This window comes from Periplaneta americana, chromosome 10 (assembly GCF_040183065.1).
Source record: "Periplaneta americana isolate PAMFEO1 chromosome 10, P.americana_PAMFEO1_priV1, whole genome shotgun sequence".
Taxonomy (NCBI): Eukaryota; Metazoa; Arthropoda; class Insecta; order Blattodea; family Blattidae; genus Periplaneta; species Periplaneta americana.
Window position 1 is genome coordinate 925,373 of NC_091126.1, and position 24,225 is coordinate 949,597.

At 36.8% G+C, this 24,225-nt stretch overlaps 1 protein-coding gene across 6 annotated transcripts in view; it reads right to left on the reverse strand.

Annotated features, from left to right (window-relative positions):
• Window positions 1-24,225, reverse strand: part of LOC138707365 (sodium-coupled neutral amino acid transporter 9 homolog) — a 135,732-nt gene that overhangs the window by 19,394 nt on the left and 92,113 nt on the right. For 4 of the 6 annotated variants that reach the window (XM_069836661.1, XM_069836660.1, XM_069836659.1 and 1 more), the window contains 4 exons: window positions 22,666-22,851; window positions 16,017-16,228; window positions 10,244-10,348; window positions 9,919-10,157 (listed from right to left, as the gene is read on the reverse strand). In XM_069836661.1, coding sequence (XP_069692762.1) covers window positions 9,919-10,157; window positions 10,244-10,348; window positions 16,017-16,228; window positions 22,666-22,851 — 742 coding nt within the window. The remainder of the gene's footprint in view (window positions 1-9,918; window positions 10,158-10,243; window positions 10,349-16,016; window positions 16,229-22,665; window positions 22,852-24,225) is intronic. The other 2 variants (XM_069836663.1, XM_069836662.1) reach the window with 1 other exon arrangement.

Consider the following 24,225-nt stretch of genomic DNA (forward strand, 5'->3'; position numbering starts at 1 on the left):
AAAATGCAGAACAACATCAAGGACAATTGTCAACTACATATATCAAAATAATTTTCCATTAACTTTTTTAAAACTATTATTAGTTTAAAAATTCACTCTAATGATAAAGTGTCTGCATTCCGTAAAATGCATTGTATTTTGCATAAAGTTTTTCTTTATCCTATGGCATTAAAATTCATGTATGAGTCAGGACTAATGTTTTCAGTACAGTTAGTAGAAGCTTGCCTGAAGTCACCACGCAAAATAAGTAGGCTTCAACTATGGTGCAACAGCTTCTATCAAGGCTTAAATTTGAAGTGTGTTTTATATATATATCAGTGGCGGCTCCTGCATATTTCTTAAGGGGAGGAAAGAAGTTAACAGCGCAAAATTACAGTAGCATGCAAATTAATCCGAACAACGTAATTACTTATTCAAAAACACTCAAACGGGATAAAAAAAAAAGATCTAAGACATACCTCAGTAATCTATGTGGCCTCCCTTGTTCCTAATAACAGCTCTGAGACGATTTGGCATGGATTCCACTAATTTCCCACAAATATTCTTCATCGCGAAACCATACACCAATGAGAGCAGAAATCATGTATGTATGTATGTATTTATTTACACTGCAAGTGGGCATGCACCCTGTGGCAGTGATATACACAATATAAACAATACACAATACAATTATACAATACACAATAGGCCTATAATTTTATACACAATACAAAAAGAATACACAATATAATTTAACACAATAATAATAAAACATCAATAAAATACCTAATTTTACATTACAACCTACATTATTATGTATAAGTCCTACATAAGTTTCAATAGTCTTTCACTTTACTCTCATCTCACTCACTGTAGTGGCACTATGACGCATTTCACTGACACTTTAGCACACATTTCACTGACACTATAGAACACATTTCATTGACGCTATAAATTATCACTGATCAGAACTATTCACTGCACTGTAAAACCATAACTTCACTGACTCACATCGCTTCACTGATACAATAGTTCAAATAAATGAAATAATTACACTCTTATGCATACTGTACTTATAAACAGAACTACATTTAAACTAAACATTTCTAGTCTAAGATCCTCTTACACGCTATTTTTAAATAATTTACAATTCAAACCAAGGAAGTAACTCGTCAGGCTAAATAAATACATGTCACCTTAAAAAATTAAATGTTAAATGTCGCCTTAATTTTAATTTGCACTTTATACAAAACTTTTTAAATTATTCTTGAATCTCCTTAAGGAAGGACAGCCCTCAAAGACCGCTGCAGGTAGGTCATTCCAACCATTTATAGTTCTATTTAAAAATGAGAATTTACCTACATCCGTTTTCTGTTTCCTGCATTTGATTTTAAAATCATGATCTTTCCTACCATAGTACGTTGGCTTTTCTAACCGAGCCGTTATGTCTACCCATGCTTTCTGACCTAGATGTGCTCTATACAATGATGTTAGTCTAGTTTTCCTACGTCTGTTTTCCATCGTTTCCCATTTAAGTTCTTTTATCGTATCGTTTCCATCTTCTCTTTTACCTTTAACAAATTTAGCTGCCCTATACTGGATTCTTTCTAAGGAATTTATCTGATATATTCTATAGGGATCCCAACATGTAGTTCCGTATTCCATTAACGGTCGCACTAATGTTAGATATGCTATTTCCCTCGATTTGGGGCTAGCCTTTCTCAAGATTCTCATAATAAAGTGAAGTGCCCTCCATGCTTTACCCGTAACATTATCAACATGCTCTCCCCAAGAAAGTTTGGAGTTTAAATACACTCCTAGGTATTTACAACATTGTACTTGCGGAATTACAACACCACTGAATTCGTAATTAAGACTAGTTTCCTCTAGGGTTTTACAAAATATTATAGATTTACTTTTAGAACCATTTACTTTCATCCTATGCATTAACGCCCAGTTATAAATTTTATTCAAGTCTGTTTGAATAGCATCTACATCTGAATTATTTCTAATCTTTCTATAGATAATGCAGTCATCTGCAAATAGCCTCACATTTGATGTAATATTCTGGCATAGGTCATTTACGTATATTATAAAGAGTAATAGACCCAGAACGCTGCCCTGTGGCACCCCTGAACTTATATTTCCAATTTCGGATATTTCATTACCTACTCTAACTCTCTGGGTTCTACCTTTTAAGAATTCTTGGATCCATAGCACCACTCTTTTATCTATTCCTAGCCTACTTAACTTATATATTAATATGTCATGTGGCACCAAATCAAATGCTTTCGAAAAATCAATCACAACTGCATCGATTCTTCCGCCTCTATCTACCTCTTCAGCTAGATCCTGAACCAGCGATGTAATTTGACTATCACATGAGAAGCCTTCCCTAAAACCATGCTGGCGGTTATAAAACCAGTCTTTCGCATTTAGAACATGACGAATATAATCCGATATCAAATGCTCCATGACTTTACATATGACAGATGTAAGGCTAATCGGTCTGTAGTTTCCGACATCTAATTTATTTCCACCTTTATGTATGGGTACCACTATAGCTGATTTCCAGTCACATGGAATAGCTGCATTGTTTATGGAAACATGAAATATATGCATTAAGTATGGAATTATGGCCTCGGAATCTAATTTAAGAATCTCTGTAGCAATACCATCTGGTCCTCTAAACTTCCGACTTTTTAATTTCGTTAGTCTCTCTCTAACCCCTTTGGAAGTTATTTTGAATGTCGAATTTGGTTCATATTCACGGTCTGTGACACAATCACTCCTATCAGCGGGATTATTATTATTATTATTATTATTATTATTATTATTATTATTATTATTATTATTATTATTATTATTATTATTATCATTGAAAACCGAAATGAAATAGGAATTTAACAAGTCGGCCTTTTCTTTGTCATCAGTTATACTTTCTCCGTTTTGATTTCGTAAAAGCACTACTCCATTTTTTCCTTTTCTCCTGCGTACATAATTATAAAACTGTCTCCAATTGCTACTTTCATCTTCTTTTAAAATGGTTTTTAGAAAATTTTCCTGAGTATCCTTTTTTCACACTCAAGTTTCTTAATTAATTCGACATATTTTTCCCAACGCTCATGGCTTCGTTTACGTTTACTAAATGCGCGCCTTGTCTTTTTCTTTAAGTAGCGAATATAATTAGTGTAATATTCAGGGTCCGGATTTTTCTTAATTATTTTAGAAGGTACACATTTTACTAATGCCTCGAAAATTATGCTCTTAAATTTATGCTATACATTTTCCACATTTCCTTCAGTCCTTAGAAAGTCATCATGCTTTTGTCGTAGAAACGTTTGTAATTCATGGACGTCGGTTTTGTTGAAGTTCCAGACAGACACTGGACTTGACCTCGGATTTACTGTGTTTTCCCAGAAGATTTCTAATAAGACGCTATTGTGATCACTTATTTTATGAAGACTTTCAGAGTTGACAAAGAGAGAGACAGGTCTTAGTAGGTAAACATCTAAGATGGCATTGTCACGCGTCGGACCATTTACTACCTGCGTGAAATCTTTACGCCAGATCAATTCATTAACAAGGGTCTGTGCATCTGAATTTGTACCTGAAATCCCGTTCCAGTTAATTTTCGGGAGGTTTAGATCCCCAGCAATTACTACGTTTCGGTCTTCTGACACTGTATTAAGATATTCATTTAGTTTGTGCAAAGTTAAATTGTTTAATTCACTGGGTGGTCTGTAACATGCTATTACATCTAAGGTTTCCCGCCCATTTCTTATCTGAACATTCAATATTTCAACTTCCTCATGTATCCACAGAAGATTGCTACTTATTTCTATCTTAGTACAAACGAAAACTCCCCCTCCCTTTTCACTTTTATCCTTTCTGAAGACTATAATCCGGCCTAAAAATTTCCGAGTCATTTATGTCTTCCCTAAGCCATGATTCCGTCCCAATTATTACATCTGGATTATAAACATCGACCAAGTTCCAAAACGGAATAAGTTTATTTCTAATACTTCGGCAATTTACCTGCAGTAGTCTTAATAGGCCTGTCCTTACTTGAACATTCGGAATCCCCGTGGCACCTGTTCGTCACTGCTGGTCTTCGCCGCCCGCTGATAGGTCTTCGACCGCACCGCCCGCTGGTAGTCCCTCGACCCCTCCGACCGCTGGTAGACTCTCACCCCCGCCCGGTAGTCGCTCTCCCCCGCCGTCCGCTGATGGTCCTTTGGTCCTACTGCCTGCTGAGTCCACGATCCCGCCGCTCCATGTTGTAGTGACTACCCGCGCGAAGAGGGAGCCCATGTCTGCAGCCCCCCTCCGATTCTTCTTCTTTGTAGAACAATCCATTTTTTGCATTCTTCTTTTGCAAATTGACCACAAGTTCTCAGTGGGGTTGATGTCGGGTGAGTTGCCTGGCCAGGGGAGTACCTGAATATTCTTCTTGTTGAAGAATTCTGTAGTTTTTCGAGACGTATGGCATGGTTCCAGGTCTTGTTGGAACACACCTCTGCCATCCGGAAATGATTTTTGCAGCTGGGGTACGATTCTGGTTTCCAATAAGTGAATATATTTGTCAGAATTCATCATTCCCTTGATAGGTATTAATGCTCCAGGCCCTTCATGTGTAAAACAACCCCAAAACATTACTTAAGGGGGGTATTTTGATGCTTGTTGGAGATGAGCTGCTGTTACTTTTTCGGATCCTTTCCGTACGTAAGAAACACGGTGGCCATGGACCTCGAAATGAGACTCATCGGAAAAAAGTACATTCTTCCAGTCATTCACTGTCCAGTGTTGATGTAATTTTGCCCACATTAAGCGTTTTTTTTTTTGCACATAACAGGGGTTAGCAGTTGCTTCTTAATAGGCTTACGAGCCCTTCGTCCAGCTTCCAAAAGCCTACGCCGCACTGTTGTGACGTGAACATTCGCCCCAGTGGTAGCCAGTAACTCGCGGGTTAAGTCGACAGCAGTTAGTCTAGGATTTAATTTACTTTTCCTGACAATTAAACGATCATCTGCAGGTGAAGTCTTCCTTTTCCGGGCACAGTTTCCTTTTTCTCTGGGGTGTGATGGATCCAGTCTCCCTGTATCGTTTTATGATCGAATTAACAGTAGCCAAACCGATGTGACATTCTGCAGCAATTTGCCTCTGTGTCATAGAAGAATGCTCTGCTAATGTTATAATTTTAGACCGTTTTCGTGTAGTTGTATCCATTTGTGAAGACGACAGAATGTACACAGGATTGCAGTATTAAGTCTTCAACACAACTGAAATGCTTATAAGTACAAAACGACAGGCAAAATGTCACATATCATAAAAAAAAAATAATGACAGACCTTCAACAATGGAATTACACGTACTACAGATGTCAATTAAAGTGGTATGAGCAGCTGTGAGGCCAACAATGACAGAAAATGTAAAAATATGTCGTGTTCGGATTAATTTGCACGCTACTGTACACATTCTTGAGAGAAACATGCTACTTATTAGCCTACATGCATACATGTAAGACCAGGTAGTGTTGGGGTTGGCCTTCCTCCCTTTTGTATAGCAATAATCTGTTTTCGTAAACTGAGTTTCCAAAATTGTCAAAAATATAATATGTTTTCACTTCCATTCATTGTTGAATAATTGCACAAATTAACAATTACAAGGAAATTTACAACCTCACAGTATTTTTCACGCACACTACAGCATCACACGTGTTGGAAGAGACCAGCTACTAACACGTAACCGGAACCGTTTTACGGAAATGAGAATGAGAAATAATCTGTTAGAAAAGCGAGAAAACTGCACCCACCCACGTGGTCCGTGTTGTCACATGTACATTTTACAAGTTCAGTATCACATGCTTTTGAAGAATGTCAGTTCTTGTAAAGTTATACTACCATTATTGTTCAAAGCTGCCGGTAGCCGATTAATTTTTTTATGTTAAAAATAATGTATTTTGCAGTACTTTCAATTTCAAAGATATTTGTGCAAAACTGACAACTTGGCTGTTGTCCTGTCTAGTAGGCAATGAATGGAAGTGAATTTCAGGGGCCAAAAAGATCTGCGATAGGCCTACTAATGTAGAACTACTTCCTCTTTGTTTTAAATAAATCCAACTTCAACTTTCAGATATCCTCGAAAGTTTCAAACCATGAATAGTAGCTTTTATGAAGTGCAATGAATAATATATTTTGATATATAATTTAAATATATAATATGGAGTCTTTCATAGCTTTGCGTTAAAACTGCTTTTATTGTGTCTCCTCCTAGATGTGTTATAGTCTGGTTGAATGCAGCATCGTTAGATGGCAGCGGTAGCGAGTTTGCTGCCAGAGTCCGTGCAAGACCAGTCGGTTTCTATTTCCCGCCCATGCGCTGATTCAGAGGAGGATCTCCTCCCTCTCCGTTCATTTTCTTGCTTTAAAACTCTGCTTCTTTCTTTGGCCGCTAGCGCGCTGTTGTCTATGTGTATTAACTGCAGTAAAGGAGGAATGGATTGACATTCCTCCACACAACAATCTCTCATCCTTCTCACAGTTTTCTAGTAGCACATGAGTGCGCGTCGTTAAAAACTCGATCAACCGAGGTTTTCTTATAGCTGTGAACTTAAAAATTATCGGATCTTCCTCGAATTTCAAAGCATATTTTTCATTTGGTATTTACATTCAACAGAAGAAAAATGTGAGAAGGACGTTCCTCCCTTCCCCCCCCTGAGGAACCGCCACTGATATATATATATATATATATATATATATATATATATATATATATATATATACACACACACAAAAATGAAACATTAGTGAAGGTGGAGCTAACATAGTAGTAGTAAAAGTATAAGCCCTCCTTACTTTCAACATAAAATACTCAGAAGAAAGAAGAAACACAAATAATCGGGTGGAAGACGTGACGGATCCAATAAATAATCAATAAACTGCACTGCACTGCACTGCACTGAATTTCACGAAAGAAAAACGCAATCACTTCCACGTAATATTTTATCTAACTTTGTGCGCCACTTTATTATTAATGCTGCCAACAGACTTGTGATTAAATCTTGGGTGCGATAGTCGCAACAATGAAGACGGAGGTATGGAAGAAGGCACTGTCCACATATGCAACAAAAATGAAGTAATAACAAAAAAAAAAATTAAAATTGTTAGATTCTATCTAACAGCGCGAGCGATCACCAGTTAAACTACCCTAACCTGTCACAGATTCGTATATGCAGGAGATATGAAAGGCGGTCATCGTGATATTAACACTTATAAAAATTCGAGTGTACACTAGCGTGAAACTTTCGTAATGTCACCTAAGTTATGTTGGTATGACTGAGCTCTAAAACAGTCGTTTGTGATATGTGGTCGAAGGTTTCTCGGCACACATTTCACATTACACATTTCTCGGTATAGTGTGTAACTGGCCTAAGGGGAGTACGAAGGAAGAACCTATTTCCTAGTTTAGCCCAGTTAAATTTGTTTCTAAATTTAGAAGTAACCATTATCAACATTATTTCAGTGATCGTTTTTGTGATGATCAGTGACGTCGCCAGGATCAGGGCAAGGGGGGTGCGGATGAGGTACGAGATTTAAAAATGGGGTGCGAGTTGTAAAAATGTGGTACATAAAAAAATCCAAAATATTCTCTCATGCACTTGCGCGCATACCATACAGCTGTTTATTAATATTACTATGTATTATTATTATTATTATTATTATTATTATTATTATTATTATTATTAGTAGTAGTAGTAGTAGTAGTAGTAGTAGTATTACGAGGGGGATCCAGGAAATAACGACCGGTTTTTTTTGTAATAATTAAAAGTATATATTTATTTGAAAAAACAAAGTCTGTTACATAACTGAAGCTTCCTTTACTTCTCTACATATCACCACCTACATTTAAACATTTGTCGTATCTGTTCACTAGCTTTAGATTTCCCGTGTTATACTCCTCCGCCGCCAGTTCATTAAGCCAGGTGTTCACTGTCTTCTTCAACTCTTCATCACTTCCAAAACGCGTACCACCCAGAAAGTCTTTCAGCTTAGTGAAAAGGTGAAAATCGCTAGGAGCAAGGTCTGGACTATAGGGCGGATGATCAAAGATTTCCCAACCGAATTGATCCAGCAATTCTCGAGTTGAAGCAGCAGTGTGCGAGCGGGCGTTGTCGTGAAGAAGCACAACTCCTCTCGAAAGCATTCCTCGCCTCTTGTTTTGGATGGCTCGCCGTAGTTTTCGTAAAGTCTCACAATAACGATTTGCATTGATCGTAGTGCCTTTTGGCATGAAATCCAGCAAAAGAACACCTTTGCGATCCCAAAAGACAGTAGCCATGACTTTTTGTGTTGAGAGATTCTGTTTGAATTTTCTCGGTTTCTTGGGTGATGAGGGATGATGCCACTGACGTGATTGGCGCTTGGTCTCTGGGGTGTTGTGAGACACCCAGGTCTCATCACCAGTCACAATTTGATCAAGAAAGGCGTCTCCATCTGTGTGATATCGCATCAAGAATGTCAATGCTGAGGCCATTCTCTGAGTTTTGTGTTGGTCACTCAGTTGCCGTGGAACCCATCGTGCACAGATTTTGTGGTAGCCAAGATGTTGCGACAAAATTTCACCAAGCAAAGAACGAGAAATGTTAGGAAAGGCAATATGCAATTCGTCGAGTGATGTGCACCTGTCTTGCAAGATTCTGTCGTTCACTTTAGTCTTCAGGTCTTCTGTGATGAGTGATGGGCGTCCGGGTCGAGTTTCATCGTGGACATTTGTTCGCCCATTGTTGAACATTTCGCACCATTTTCAAACATTTCTTTCATTCATTACAGTATCACCATACACTTCTTTCAATTGCCGGTAAATTTCTGCAGGTTTCAAATGTCGGGCATTCAAAAATCAAATCACACTCCTCACCTCACAGTCGGCGGGATTATCAATCACGTTGTTCATTTTGAAGTAACACAAAATGCACAATGGCGACTTGTTGCAACCAGTACTCACAACATTATGAGAACACATGTTAAGGAAGCCAGTTGACCTTCAAACAAGGAAGGGGAGTCAGCTGCGCGGCGGGTATGCGCGAACGGTCGTTATTTCCTGGATCCCCCTCGTATTATTGTTCATCATGTCCATAACGATACATTAAGGGACGTAGTTTTTTTCACATTCAAGAAATTGTTTATTTTTTGTTCTTCAAAATAACTTATGCCTAGTATTTTTTTTATAAATTGCCCTTTGTAGTGCGGAAAGGGGTGCTCCGATTTTTATGAGGTGCTTGCGCACCCTTTCGCACCCCCTAGCGACGTCCCTGGTGATGATCGTCACTGTGGATGTGTGCTTGTTAAGTGATCAACGATTGCAATGTAGGCCTATTAATATTGGATACATTTTTAATAAATACAACTGCAGTGAACGGAAACAGAATAATAAACTGAGTTGTAATAGTGGTAGTAAAACTAATATCTTATCTTCATTGTCGCTGCAAGGACTGACGAAGAGTGAGCAAAGCAGTGAAAGAGAAATATAGTGTGCAGGGGCTGTAGTTTTCAACCATCATAGGTTTAGTAATTTCCATGCGTATTATATGAAAATCAGACGGTTATTTTATGAAAAATATGTAAGGAAATTTTTTAGAAACAGCAGGCCTAATTAAACTTTCTCAGACTTTCGTGCAGAGTCCTGTCCCCTCTCAAAGAATTTGGCATCTATGATTCGGTACTGAAAATCTTGCACTCGTCTCCCAAAATTCTTAAGGTAGTATAACTACTTTGTCTCTATACTGTGTATGACTAAAAAGTAAAACATAAAATCTAATATTCTTTATGAATAATATTCTGCTTAGAAAAGTGTGCATAAGCAAGGAGAGTCCATAATGTACAGTATATTCTTTACGGTACGGGTACTGTAAAGGTTACAAGGAGAGTGTTGTACCCTTACCTGATTATGGTACCAATGCTAGGTAGAAATACGGCAAAAAGAACGCATATTGTGACAATAATAGCGTTAAAACCCATCACATGGGAAAACCCTGGATATACGTCTCTCGTAACAGCCATGAAGAATTGTGATCGCAACATAAAAGCAATGAGTGGATAAACCGTGATCAGTTGGAAAAAGAGGAAAGCTCTTGCTATCACAGTCATTGGATCCCAGTTCTGAAAGTTGTTTAGTAAATTCTGTGAACAGTAAGAAAGTAGATATTAGGAAACTGTCAGTGTGGTTCATTTCTGGTGAGTCAATTTACTGTATCTAAGTTACTTACGTCAGAAATACAATTCTTCCGAAGAGGAAAGCAGATGTAAAAAATTATTCCAATGAAAGCATAGGTTGCAGTCACTAGCATGTATGCTATGGATAGATCTCGTGTCTGAAAATCAACAACAATTTATTCATAAGATATTGACACATTTGTGGGAACCGCCAGGGTTAAATTAGCTCGATTTGGACAGGGTACCATACAGGGGTAATGGAAAATTCGCATTTTGGTATTTTGTATTCAATAGTGACAATATTGATGAACGTATTTTTTATGTGGCGAGAGAGGTTTTGATATGCTATGTATAATATTGTACTAAGCTATGTTATGGCACTGAGTTGTGAAAATACGATGATCTAAGTGCTGCGCCATTTTTGTATTGGGAATATAATAGCACAGTCTAGTATACACAGTCAATTAAGCTTGAGTTGTTGAGGGTACTAGGAACAATAGACTGTGCCGGTACTATTTCGCATTGTCTGTAAGGAGGCAATAGTAGCGATCCTAGTGGTTAGCAACTATCTAAGGATGCATATAGGATATATATATATATATATATATATATATATATATATATATATATATATATATATATATATAACTACAACGTCTTTGCATATTTCCTACGTATTGAGCTTTGTGACTGTATATACTACTGGGTGTTCATTTCAATGTGTGTCATGACGTCACTGTTGTGAGTCAACGATTTGAAGCGAGTTTCAGCTTATATGTCAGAGAAGTTGCCTATTAATCAAGGCGTTCAATCTAAAGTTGAGAACGTGTATGGTATAATTTGAACGTCGTAGCAACAGATGGCGGTCTGTACGGTCTGTGTGCTACCATAACCTCTTTCGAACTGTGTTTTGCGCGGGCAAGTCGTACGCAGGGTATAGGCTCATTCACAATGAAAATTAAACATAACGTAAGCGTTAACTTAAAAATGTAAACGTAACGGTAAAATCAAGAACATTCACGATGGGAAAATAACATAACCGTTAAGATACTTGGTAATCATGAAAACATAACAACGACGCCATTTACTCATTATTCTGTCGTATACATCAGCGCTCCACGATTGTGTACTGTTTGCAAATCACGTAAGCATAAGCATGAAAGTTTGGAGTTTTCAAACTTTCATGTTAACGTCTAGCTGCAATATTTATGTCAATGTTTACATGAACCATTGCGAACGATCTCATTTGATAACCTGGCAGCAAACTTCTATGTTTGTGTTACGGTTATGTTTAATTTTCATTGTGAATGGGCCTTATTTGTTATCATTGGTTGCGTACGGCAACATTCCACAGTACAAGTCAAATGCTCCGTGTCTATGTTGACCCTCGAAGTTAATATCAACAAATACGTAAGTAATCGTCTTAATCCTCTCCCCATATCCCGACAGTAACAAAAAAACATCTCAGTACGTGTTTCCAAACAGTTCACATTCCTGCCACTACTGGCGTTACCATACGTATCGGTAAGTACTCTTCAGAATGAATGCCGTACTTGCTAGGCAACTTCTCTGGCACATAGGTAATACGCCTCTAAGTGTAGGAAGATTGAATTCTCTAGGCTCATTGGCTAGCCACATGGCGACATACAGTGAGCCATGACACACTTTGACCTGAACACGCAGTAGACTGTGAAGCCCAGTTCAGACGGTGCTATAATCTTTTCGCTGTAAGAAAAATCCTAATGTAAACAATGCACGTGACTGAAGTGAGGCTTCATTGGCCGCTGTTTGGCGCCATAGATTCTCAGTACGTGTTCCCGCCTACTATAGTACATTCTGTTTCATGTTAAACATTTCCCGTTACTCGTCAAGTAGATCTAACCTCACTACTATGCATTCGTTTGCTTAGGAAACATTTATTTTATAATTACTGTAATTAAATTACTTTTAAGTCTTATGTCTTCACAATGAACAGTTGAGGATGCAAAAGCCATACTACAGTACCACGTGCTTACGTAAACAACTACGAGCTCAAGATTCAGTAGCTGTTCTTCCAGACCAATTGGAGATCGATAACGCAATATGTGACGTCACTCACGATGATTATTTGAAAATATGAATGAAATTGGGGGCTCCCCCCACTTTCTTTCTCTCATCCTACACCACTTCACTCTCTTTCTCACACATTTTTCTCCATTTCATTCTCTATTTACTTCATTCTACAACTACTTCATGTTAAATTGGAATACATGATTTACCTTTGAACACGCCGGGATTCGATCCTAGGACCTTTCGTTTAGTGAATCACCATCATAGCCATTATTCGACGAATTTGTTGAAGAACAAACCCTTAAATATTATATTTAGACACAATTAACATGAAATAATTCCAAAGGTATTAAATATACAAGGTCATCATTATATAACAACTGAATTCATTAGTTTGCTAGTACCCTAATTACATCTAACCTCGCAAATAAATTACAAATTAATTAACTTTTTCTTTAGTTTTAAGATTTTTATTATTATTATTATTATTATTATTATTATTATTATTATTATTATTATTATTATTTATTTTTTTTTTTTTGCCTTTTACAAAATAGATTATACAAATTGAAATATAAATAGTGTGACAGCCGAGAGTCGATCGCGCGTCCCGCAGAGGGCAGGGAGTGTGAGAGACGTGCAGCGCGGTGAGGAAGGTTGCACGCGCATCTGGTGTGGTGTGGTACGAAGCAAAGGGGACGCAAAGCTGCTGGTGCTTCGCTGTGCGAGGTGAAGGGGGACGAAACCTCCCGAACAGAATCGTCCAGGAAGAAGCAGCGAGAACAGAAGTCTGTAGAAGTAGAAATTTTGAGCATCATAGTTTCTGGAAACTATGGTTTAGTGATAAAAAGGAGACGCGAAGAAGGAGCCAGCGAGTAGTTGTTAGTTTTGGACAGCGAGTTCAGCAGCACCCAGGAGTCTAGGGTTCGACACCTGAGTGAACTTGAGCAGCGTCCAGGCGGAAGCAACGCGGTTGGAAGTCTTGAGTTCGAAATTCGGTGGACTGTCTCTGCAAGTCTTGGGTTCTATATATGGTGAACTTGAGAGAATGAGCTAGAAGAAGTAGCTAAGGCAAACGAACTGTGAACTGAGAACTGACAGTTTTATGTTATAAATAGTGCTTTGTGAACATTAGTTGAGATTAGGAGTACATTATTGTTCTCAATAATTCAAGTGAACTGTCGTCTTTGGAGTGCAATAATGAATACTGTGTTGATGTGTGGAGTGAAATACCCATTGTTGACGGGAGTGTTTAAATTCAATTATAAAAAATTATTATTGTTGTGACAATAAAAGTTACATTATTGTTTGAATTAAAGTTACAATAGGTTACCATATATTAAAGAAAATTGATTAATAAGACTGTCAAAGACGGAGGTATAATTAACCTGTATTATACAAGCAGGACCTCCTATAGATACAAGTAAACTAATATGATAAATATCGAAAAGGTGGCGCTACTTCACTTATCTACTATCAATTGTCTTATTTACGTACAGTATATTAAATCGATTCAATACACTACTGAAGGCTAAAGGCCACAGACTGTAAAGGCTTTATGTATTATATTTGCTTCTCTTACATATTCCATGCGGTATAGTTAACACTATGTTGTGTAATCAAAATGTATAAAGGCTTTAGTATTCTAGTAATCTTACGATGTCTCGTGTATCTCTCTCTCTCTTTCTCTCTCTGTCTCTCTCTCACACTCTCTCTCTCTTCCTCTCTCTCTCTCTCTCTCTCTCTCTCTACCTGGCCACATTATTATAATCACTCACATTTTTACTATACTTTACATATTACTTCCTCATTTGAACTCTGGTTTCCTTTCTTAAGCAGAATTCACATTACATATTTAATTTTTAAACATTATTAAGTAAAATTACAATTATAACATTGTTAATTCAAGAAATATTGATAAATAACTAACCACACCTCATTTTTACAGAAATTTCAGTATTTCGTACGACCTCTTTTGGTTTTAATTACAGCTTCAATTCTCTTTGGCATGCTTACAATACACTTCTGTATTATTTCCTGGAGGCTCTCATTGTGATTCCAAACATGTATCAGCCTTTCAATAAGTCGAACTCTGGTAGTAATAAATTCCTTTGCCATCTCTCTTTTTACGAGTTTCTAGTCCAGTGAGTTTCCTGGCCCTGGCAAAAGTGGAATGTTTTTGGAAGCCAGAAACGTTTTGACTCTCCTAGCAGTGTGGCAAGGTGCACCATCTTGCATAAAAATATATTTCTTCCCATTTGGGAACCATTCGTTCAGCTGAGGGATAAGCCTGTTTTCCAATACCTGGATATATTGACCTTGTTTCATTGTTCCCTGAACAATGTAGAGTCGTCCTGAACCTTTGCCTGATATCACAGACCATATCATGACTGATATTGGGTGTTTAACTGTGTTAACCAGGCATCCAGGAGCAAAATTTTCTCCCTTTCGTCGTCGAACAAACATTGCTTTGTCCATCAAAGACTGAAAGGTTGATTCATTGGAGAAGCAAACCTGAAAATTGTCAAAGAAACTGATAAAAACTCTAAATTTTGTCTTTAAGTATTAAATAGTTCATTACTGGTTAATATTAAGAAATTGCATACCCTTTTCCAATCCTCCACGGTGAAATGTTTGTGTTGTTTTGCCCAGAGAAAGCGTTTCTTCTTCATAGCATCGGTCAGTAAGGGTTTCAAAGCAGCCGTTGGCACTTGCACCCCATTTCAGATACTGTATCTTTTCCTTTATCTTAGCCAAATTCCAGGAAGTTGGCTCCTCTCTCCGAGATTTGCAGGGCAGTCATTGAAACAAGGTGACTAATTTTTAAGAAGTTGTGGTGCGAGTACGGTGAATAATATTTAAATGTCATTTTCTTTTAATTTCCATGTCATTTCTCCATTAGTTTAAGGGCATTTTAATGATCATTTAAGTAGAGTTTTAGGTCATCAACATCCGCCCCCTATTAATAACATTTACAGGATTAACACAATCCATGTCTTTTATTTCAGTAAGTGAGAGCAAAAGTTAATGTTTAGGAAATATAGAGTAAAAGGAAAAAAACAACCCTGCATAATGGCAACACTTTACAGCAAAACAGAACATTAATAAAACTCGATCACACAAATACTGTAAATAGATATAATCAATCTCCAGCAACAATTGCGAATCAACTGTCCTTGGGATGAAACTTCGCACTTCAAGCACACTGATCAGCTCAAGAATCATATTTAAGGTCATTTTATTTCGTAAATGAGGAAAAGTGAAACATATGACTATTATCACATTTCTTAACAATCCAAAATCAGCTTAAATATCCATTTTCATAATCGAATTACTTTAACCCTAGATGGTTCACTTATATGTGAAATGTAATGGGAGAAAACAAGGAATGTCCATTTTCAGCGATTTTAAGGTACAGCACATTATATAGGTACCGGTAGCAACTGGGACTACAGAACTGTCAAATTACAAAAAGTTTAAAAGTGAAAATGTTCGTATAAGGTAACGTTAAACTTGTGGCACACTGGTTAAAAACCAGGAATGTTTGGGTATTAAAACTTGTTTTTCTCAATAACGCTGTTTTGTGAAATTCACTGTTTTTTCCCGACACCCTTCATGTGTGTAGATACATACACATAATATACTTGCACATGGTGCAAAAAAAGTGGATGAGTGATAGACTTCTTGCTGTAGTCGATGAGATTGAGGTAAATAATAATTTGTAACAAATGTTTATCATCATGTACTGACTAATTATAAACTTCGTGGTAAACTTACATTTTTCTCCTGGTGCCTGTTGTTCCTCATAATTGTAATGATAATATTATGGATGAAGAATGATAGAGAAGCCATGCCAGACAAGGCTGGAAATGATGCTTGAAACACTGGTGTAAAGTGAATACTTGCTATATTCCTGAAGTCAACATTGACACCAAAACTTGCAGACTTGATTATCACAAACACCAGTATATACATTACTGAAAGAGTACCTAGGGACAAAATAATGATAACTTAATCAATATTAATAGACATAATTTCTGTGAAGAAACATGTTACACATCTTGGAAATCACCAAAATCATTAATATTTAATCAGAATCTGATATATAAACTATTCTTATTGAATTACTTGACAGTTTCGAATACGAGTGGCACATGTTAAAAAGGGTCATATGCAACAATAATGTAGGCTGACCAGACATCCCCGATTTCCGGGGACAATCCCCGGTTTTGAGTTGCTGTGCCCGGGGAGCAAATGTCCCTGTTTTTGCCCCCAGAAGCTTTGATTTTGTTTCAATAACATTTTACACGTAAATATTTAAATGTCGTGATGGAACTGCTGCAATTCATGCACATTTCTGAACGGATCTCAGTATAAGATATTCTGTACTCTTTGAGAAGAACATAGCACCTCTGTCTTCATTCGCATTGCATGGAAGCGTTAGAATTGCTGCTGCATCCATTTTTAAGTAATGCAAAAAATGAGGAATTTTGTGACAAACCAACAAGTGAAAAATGGTATAATTTTTAACATAAAAAAATCCATTCCATTTGAAAATCTTCTCAAAATAGTGTCATTAATCATGTGTCTTCCATGCAGTAATTCATCACTTGAAAGACTTTTCTCCACAATGAACTCAATCTGGACTGATGAAAAGTCAAAAATGAAAGTTGAAACAATGAATATTTGTTAAAAGTGAAAACAAACTTTCATTTCTCATGTGAAAAATTTAGTGTGAGGCTGTATGGGAATAAAGAGATCATTAAAAAGATAAATTCTTCAGACAAGTACTTGTAAAATGTGTGTGTTAGAGTTCAGTGTGTACAATATTATGTGAAAGACTTCCATGCATGGATCAGTACTGAAACTGAATTCCTAGTGGCTATAATTATGTATAGGAGTTATGTGTGTGTATGATTTAATTCAAAAAGTTAAGATACTCTACAAATTTAGTGTGCAAAGTTCTATCATTATATATAGTGTTACATGTATTTTCTGCAACAATTCAACAGAGAGTGGTTTTTCTTGAAATTGCCGAGGTCCCTGCTGGATCATAAAAAACCTGGTCAGCCTACAATAATGCATCTCATCACATTCTACTAGCTAAAAAATAGAAATATTCGTTGGAATAAAGATCTCTGTTACAGTCACACAGTGTAAAACACGTGGCCATTAGCCCTGTATCTACTACCTTCAGAGCTGTACTGTACAGTGTAGAGAATAATTATGGAGTCTTTCGGAACAAATGTCGATTCCCTGGGAAGTAACAGTGGTGTAAACATAAAAACAAGCAGGGCACGATTTCAGTTTTTGCTCATGGGGACAAGATTTTTTAGGGAAGAGCTTATAGAGTTATTACTTGGCATAAAACCTTCCTCTCTATTCCTCCGAAGTGAAGTAGGTATTTTCCATGCCATAAACTGGGTAAACATGAACATAAAAAAAAGAGATTTAAATCATGATATCAGATGCTCTGACCGTATTTTTAAAGCTCATTATTTTTTCTCTGTTCTTAAGTATTTTTTATTATTTTAATTCACAGACAGGCTGATATGGTTTAGTTTCTTTTTCGTGGTCAAGTTTGTCCCACATTGCAGTATGTTTCCAGTTTCCACATATAGGTCTAGTTTTAATTTCTTATTTATTTGTACTTATTAAGTATGCACTTCCTGTTAATATGATGTAGGCGTGAACAAATAAATGCACACAATTTTATTGATAAAGACATTTTAAATATAATAGGCTAATTGTGCTTTCATTTAGCATAGATTACAACCACTAATGTAGCAAAGGGTAATGCCTTGGTTTCGTTTAAATAAAGTAATTAAGCTCGACTTTTATTTCTTAAGATTTTGTAAAACCAGAAATTCTATTTCACTAATGTTAGCTTCACCAAAATTTGAACGGAGCCATCATTTTCAGTTCATGTCTATGCTGTAAACAAATGACGATTGCAAAGTATGTTTTATATTACCTTGAAGAATTTGCAGTTTGAAATGTTGACAAACTAAGAAACAAATTGTAGGGAGGTGATAAAAACAGACGAAAGTATATAAAGATTAGAAGAAATAAAGCACTCAAATACAGTAAAATAGATATTAATTGACTTACTGAAATTCTATTTCACTAATGTTAGCTTCATCCATTGAGCTCTATACTAATGTTGTGATCACTGGCTTCACCAAAACGTTTGAACAGAGCCGCCATTTTCAGTCGACTGTCTATGCGGGAAACAAATGACGATCGCAAAGAATGTTTTACAGTACCGTAAAAATTTTACAGTTGAAATGCTGGCAAACATAGAAACAAATGCTAGGGTAGGGATAAAAACAAACAAATGCTAGGTAAGTGATAAAATTAAACAAATGCTAGGGAAATGATAAAATTGTGTGATAAGCAGCCATGACTGGTTGAAAGATGTCCTTTCGTACCGTTTTATTGGTCAAAAATAGTATGACGTAGTAAAAGTGTAATAGTAATTTCTATACAACTGGTATTCATTTTGTTATGAACTTTGAAAGTTGTTGAGGTCAAAACTCTTAATATACTGGTAGAGTTGTAGTGTCTAGTGAAGAAGGAGAAGAACTTTGAACGTTATGTTCGGTACATTTAACGAAAGTTAAAAAAAAATAATATGAAATAAACCCATAAGGAGCTGCACTGAAATTGTATGTGATTTATAGCTGCTATCATAGAGTGAATTCATCTACACACTGAAAACTTTGATATTCCATGCATATCTGCTATGCCATGATATTGACTACCAGCACCCAACCAATGAAGTGTATTTAGTACCGGTAACTGATGCTTAACTGATAATGATTTACTTAGATTCGTTAGATGTTTTAATCTACATATCGTCTCTTGCAAGGCAAAGTAGGTATTGTAAGCACCACTTTTACCGAAAAATGTGTTAAACTGCATCTACACGATTCAGTTTTCCATGTGCGCATGCATGCAATCTGGGATGAATAATGAAAGAATCCAGTTTAAAACATTCGTTCAATGAAGATGCATGAAGATTTTGTGTCTACATGATGCGACATTTTGAACGTCATTTTCACTGCTTCATATATAAATTAATATTAAATACAAATCTTGCAGTCAGCCTGGTTGGCGGAATTGGTATAACGCTGGCCTTCTATGTCTGAGGTTGCGGGTTCGATCCCGGGAAAGTTAGAAAACAATCCAGTAGCGACAAAAAAGTAGAAGGAAACTGTAATTCACAAGCATCGGAAGAAGAGATCATATCCGATGAAACTGAGGATGCAACTGTTTCAGGTATTGCTATTGATCTGTTCAATAGTAGTCTGCAGGTTGCATGAGTCACCTATTAAGAAAAAGCGACTAACAGAGAAAATATATCCCAAGAAGAAGATAATGGATATAGTTCAAATGCAAATGTTAAATTATGAGTTCAGTATTAGTGAATATGAGGAGGCACCTGAGAGTGATGATTCAAAAAAATTACAGGACATACTTTTTTTTTTTAACTAAAGATAATACTACGTTGCTAACATAATTTAAAGTGGCATGTGGACTTTTGAAAAATATAAGTGGAAATTTTTGTTTTTTTAAATAGATAACGCATAGTGGATAAAGCATCAGCACGTAGATATTCCAAAAATCTGAAAGTTAGAATTTATAAAACAATTATATTACCGGTTGTTCTGTATGGTTGTGAAACTTGGACTCTCACTCTGAGAGAGGAACATAGGTTCAGGGTGTTTGAGAATAAGGTGCTTAGGAAAATATTTGGGGCTAAGCGGGATGAAGTTACAGGAGAATGGAGAAAGTTACACAACATAGAACTGCACGCATTGTATTCTTCACCTGACATAATTAGGAACATTAAATCCAGACGTTTGAGATGGGCAGGGCATGTAGCATGTATGGGCGAATCCAGAAATGCATATAGAGTGTTAGTTGGGAGACCGGAGGGAAAAAGACCTTTAGGGAGGCCGAGACGTAGATGGGAGGATAATATTAAAATGTATTTGAGGGAGGTGGGGTATGATGATAGAGACTGGATTAATCTTGCACAGGATAGGGACCGCTGGCGGGCTTATGTGAGGGCGGCAATGAACCTTCGGGTTCCTTAAAAGCCATTTGTAAGTAAAGATAATACTATGTCAACGTTCATAGTTATTTAACAGTCTAGTTCCGAAAATAGAGTCAAGTTGATTCTTAATCCAGATTATTATATTGTGCTGTGTGATTTTGCAGGAAATTATTCCTTTATTCTAGAAAATGAGGTTCAGGCATATCATTGGAACAATGGGCAAGTTACAGTTCATCCCTTTGTTATCTATTTAAAAAAACAAAAATTTCCACTTATATTTTTCAAAAGTCCACATGCCACTTTAAATTATGTTAGCAACGTAGTCATATCGGACTATTTAAATCATGATACTTTTATCATGTGATTGTGCAGCACAATATAAAAATAAAATGAATTTTATAAACGTCAGCTCTCATCAGAAATATATATTATTTTAATGTACCGAAGTACATATGATATTTCCATGCAGATATTCTGCGTTATCATACGATGTAAGAGTAATGGAATGGAGAAAAATTCTCTCCGGCACCGGGATTTGAACCCGGGCTCCGATTCTCTCCGACGCCGGGGTGGTATCCGGTGTGGCTTAGTGGATAAAGCATCAGCACATAGAGCTGAAAACCCGGGTTCAAATCCTGGTGCCGGAGAGAATTTTTCTCCGTTCCATTACTCTTACATCGTATGATAACGCAGAATATCTGCATGGAAATATCATATGTACTTCGGTACATTAAAATAATATATATGATATGCGTAAATCACTTCGTGATTTAAGACGGCGCTTATTCCGTCGGATCCCGGCCAGTCACTCATAATGAGTGCACCTCAGCACATGTGTGGACTTCGGTCATACGTTCATAGACATCTATGACGTAGTGCAGAGGGCGGCCATTAGAGGGAACCCAAGAGTTGGAGCTTAATCTGAGACGATTCTGTCCGACGCCGGGGTGGTATCCGGTGTGGCTTAGTGGATAAAGCATCAGCACGTAGAGCTGAAAACCCGGGTTCAAATCCCGGTGCCAGAGAGAATTTTTCTCCGTTCCATTACTCTTACATCGTCTCATCAGAAAGATTTTGAAGCGTATTCTGAATGGCATTATTATGCTACATCCCATGAAAAAGATCCATGTGATGGTATTGCTGGAACGATTTAATGTTCAGCAGCACGAGCTAGTCTACAAAGATCATTTAGGGCCATATTCATAGACATTCTTAGCGCAGGCTTCCAGTGGATGATAAGCTAACTAACGTTTTTCGTATTCATAAATCAGTGTTAGCGATATGATATGATATATGAATCCTGTACAAGTAATCAGTCGATAGCCAGGCCTAGTTTAGCACGCTGTAGCGCAGGCTAGCAAAATGTCTATGAATAGCACCCATAGTGACCAAATTATGACAATCCTTCAGCTGTATGTCTGGTGTCTAGGAAATGTAAAATCACGTGACTTTGAATATTCGAATACCTCGCAAAACAATGAAGAACAGCAACTTCTGCAAAAAATATTAAGCAAATTACGTACAATATCAGGAACTCAAAGGTTTTATGCTTTCATTTCCAACAATGCAAAGAGTTTGAGAACTAACATTTTTTTAAATTAAAACTTTCATAGATGAAGCGTTAAGAGTGTTATAATTTTAAAGAGGTTATGTACAGTTACCACAAAAAAGAATGAGACGACTCTTGGTTGTCGAAAGTTAAAGTTCTAGAGTGCGGTTCACACGATATCGACATAGCCAGGAAGATACCTGGTCTTGCATATGTAGACCTATTTTCATTCTACTCAAAAGTACACACGAGTGCAAAATGTTATCAGTTGTCTGTCTGTTTCTGGTGTAGGTCTCTTTTTACGTCCTTGATGGTTTACCTTTTATGAAAGTTTGAAATATACTGGGTAACACGAAAGTCGTTTTGGCGAGATTTTTCAGTTCTTCACATACATGATAACGGCCTTGCAACTCACTGACCCCAACAGAAGGTTTGCAGCTGATCTCTTTGTCCCAGGGGGTTGCAGTTGGGAATGCAGCTTTAGGAAAACCCCCTTCCCTCAACCACTAGCAGTAGTAGATAGCTAGCGCATTCAGTTTTTTCAGGGGTGACCTCGTCTTGAAACTTTTTGACCAGACCTCATATCACCTTACAGCTCATCGATAACGAGGTGATAATATGCCCAGACCCCACTACTGCGTATCCACTTAAAATTCAATAAAGTTTAATTTCCTGTAAGACAAGAGGATTCATTCAAATTCGATGTGAAAATGTGAAGACATTAGAATTTTATTTGAAAATTCCTCATACTTTAAAGAAATCTTAAAAGAGAGATATCAGTAATAAGTAGGATGTAAATTTGTAGTGCTACTTACCTAGAGAATTGAACTTCGTAAAAAAGGTGACACTTCTGAAGTTGATGAGTGGACCAATTACAAATACAAGGAATATCGGAACTGTTGTTGTTAGATTCCATACTCTGTCAAAGGTTGTTCTTTGCCCTTCTGAGACAGATGTATTGTATGGTACCTCATTGTAAAATTGGTAAAGGGGGCACAACACTGCAACAAAAGCATTAAAATGTTATATTATTATATAGTTTAGACTAAATAAATAAATAACTAAATAAATAACTGATAATAGATCTGTAATAAGGATGTAGGGGAAGGTGCTGTATCTAAGGACACATTCCCACTTTTATTTAACCTTCTCTACATATACAGGGTGGATGGTAATCGCTGCACCAAAATTTAAGAGGTGATTCAACATGTTAAATATAACAAAACATTTATTACACTTTCCCTTTGATGAAGCATCATTAAGCAGGAAAAAAATAATCTTTGCCCAATGCTTGCAGTGCTCTATTGCAGTAATGGCCCGAGAGAAATGGCTACTTGCTATACAAGCAGATAGGTAGAAATAATCTGAACAGTTAATGTCTTGAATCTATTTTTGCGAATGAAATTGTGTCACCATAAATTTAAATTGAATAATAGAGAAAATCGTTTAAATAAATCCTGCAACACAGAGCACGTCGCATATTATCCACTGAGTACAGTAGAGGGGAAGGGGAAGGTATGGAGTGCAGATTGTGCTTGCTTAGAGTCATTGTAGCAGCTGTGGTATTGCCAAATGCTTCATAGAAACATAACAATTTCCTCTAAAACAGTGAATGTTAGAGAAAAAACTTACTCAGATTATTCAAATCTCTCCTCATTATCTATCACCAGTTTCATTTTGGTGCAGAAGTTACCATCCAACTTGTGTCTATATATATATATATATATATATATATGAACAGGTTATTTGAGAAACCCCTCATGTCCATTTTTTTTTTCAAAATTGAGATATGGATCATATAATATCTTTAAGAATCGATACATCGTTTTATGGAGAAACCCCTCAAGTTTAGTCATTCTTGTAGCATATAGAGCCCATTGAAAAATGCATATATTTGAGAAACCCCTCAAGTTTAGTCATTCTTGTAGCATATAGAGCCCGTTGAAAAATGCATATATTTGAGAAACCCCTCAAGTTTAAATAATTTCGAGGGAAAAATTGTTCCGGGGCCGGGTATCGAACCCGGGACCTTTGGTTAAACGTACCAACGCTCTACCAACTGAGCTACCCGGGAACTCTACCCAACACCGATCCAATTTTTCCCTCTATATCCACAGACCTCAAAGTGGGCTGATAACCGTCAAGCAACCAACATTGAGTGCACACTAACTCTGTGTGACTTTGCATAGCGTCCTAAAAATGGGACGTGCGTAAAATAATGATTTCTATGGAACTTTTTCTTGTTTAGTACAGTTGGAGGCATTGTTTAAAGGTAAATTATTACATTGTATTATGGTGTTGCAGTATTTGAATTCCGCGCGAACATTTGTTCACACCAGCTAATTTTTTACAAGATGGCAGAATAACAATATTTT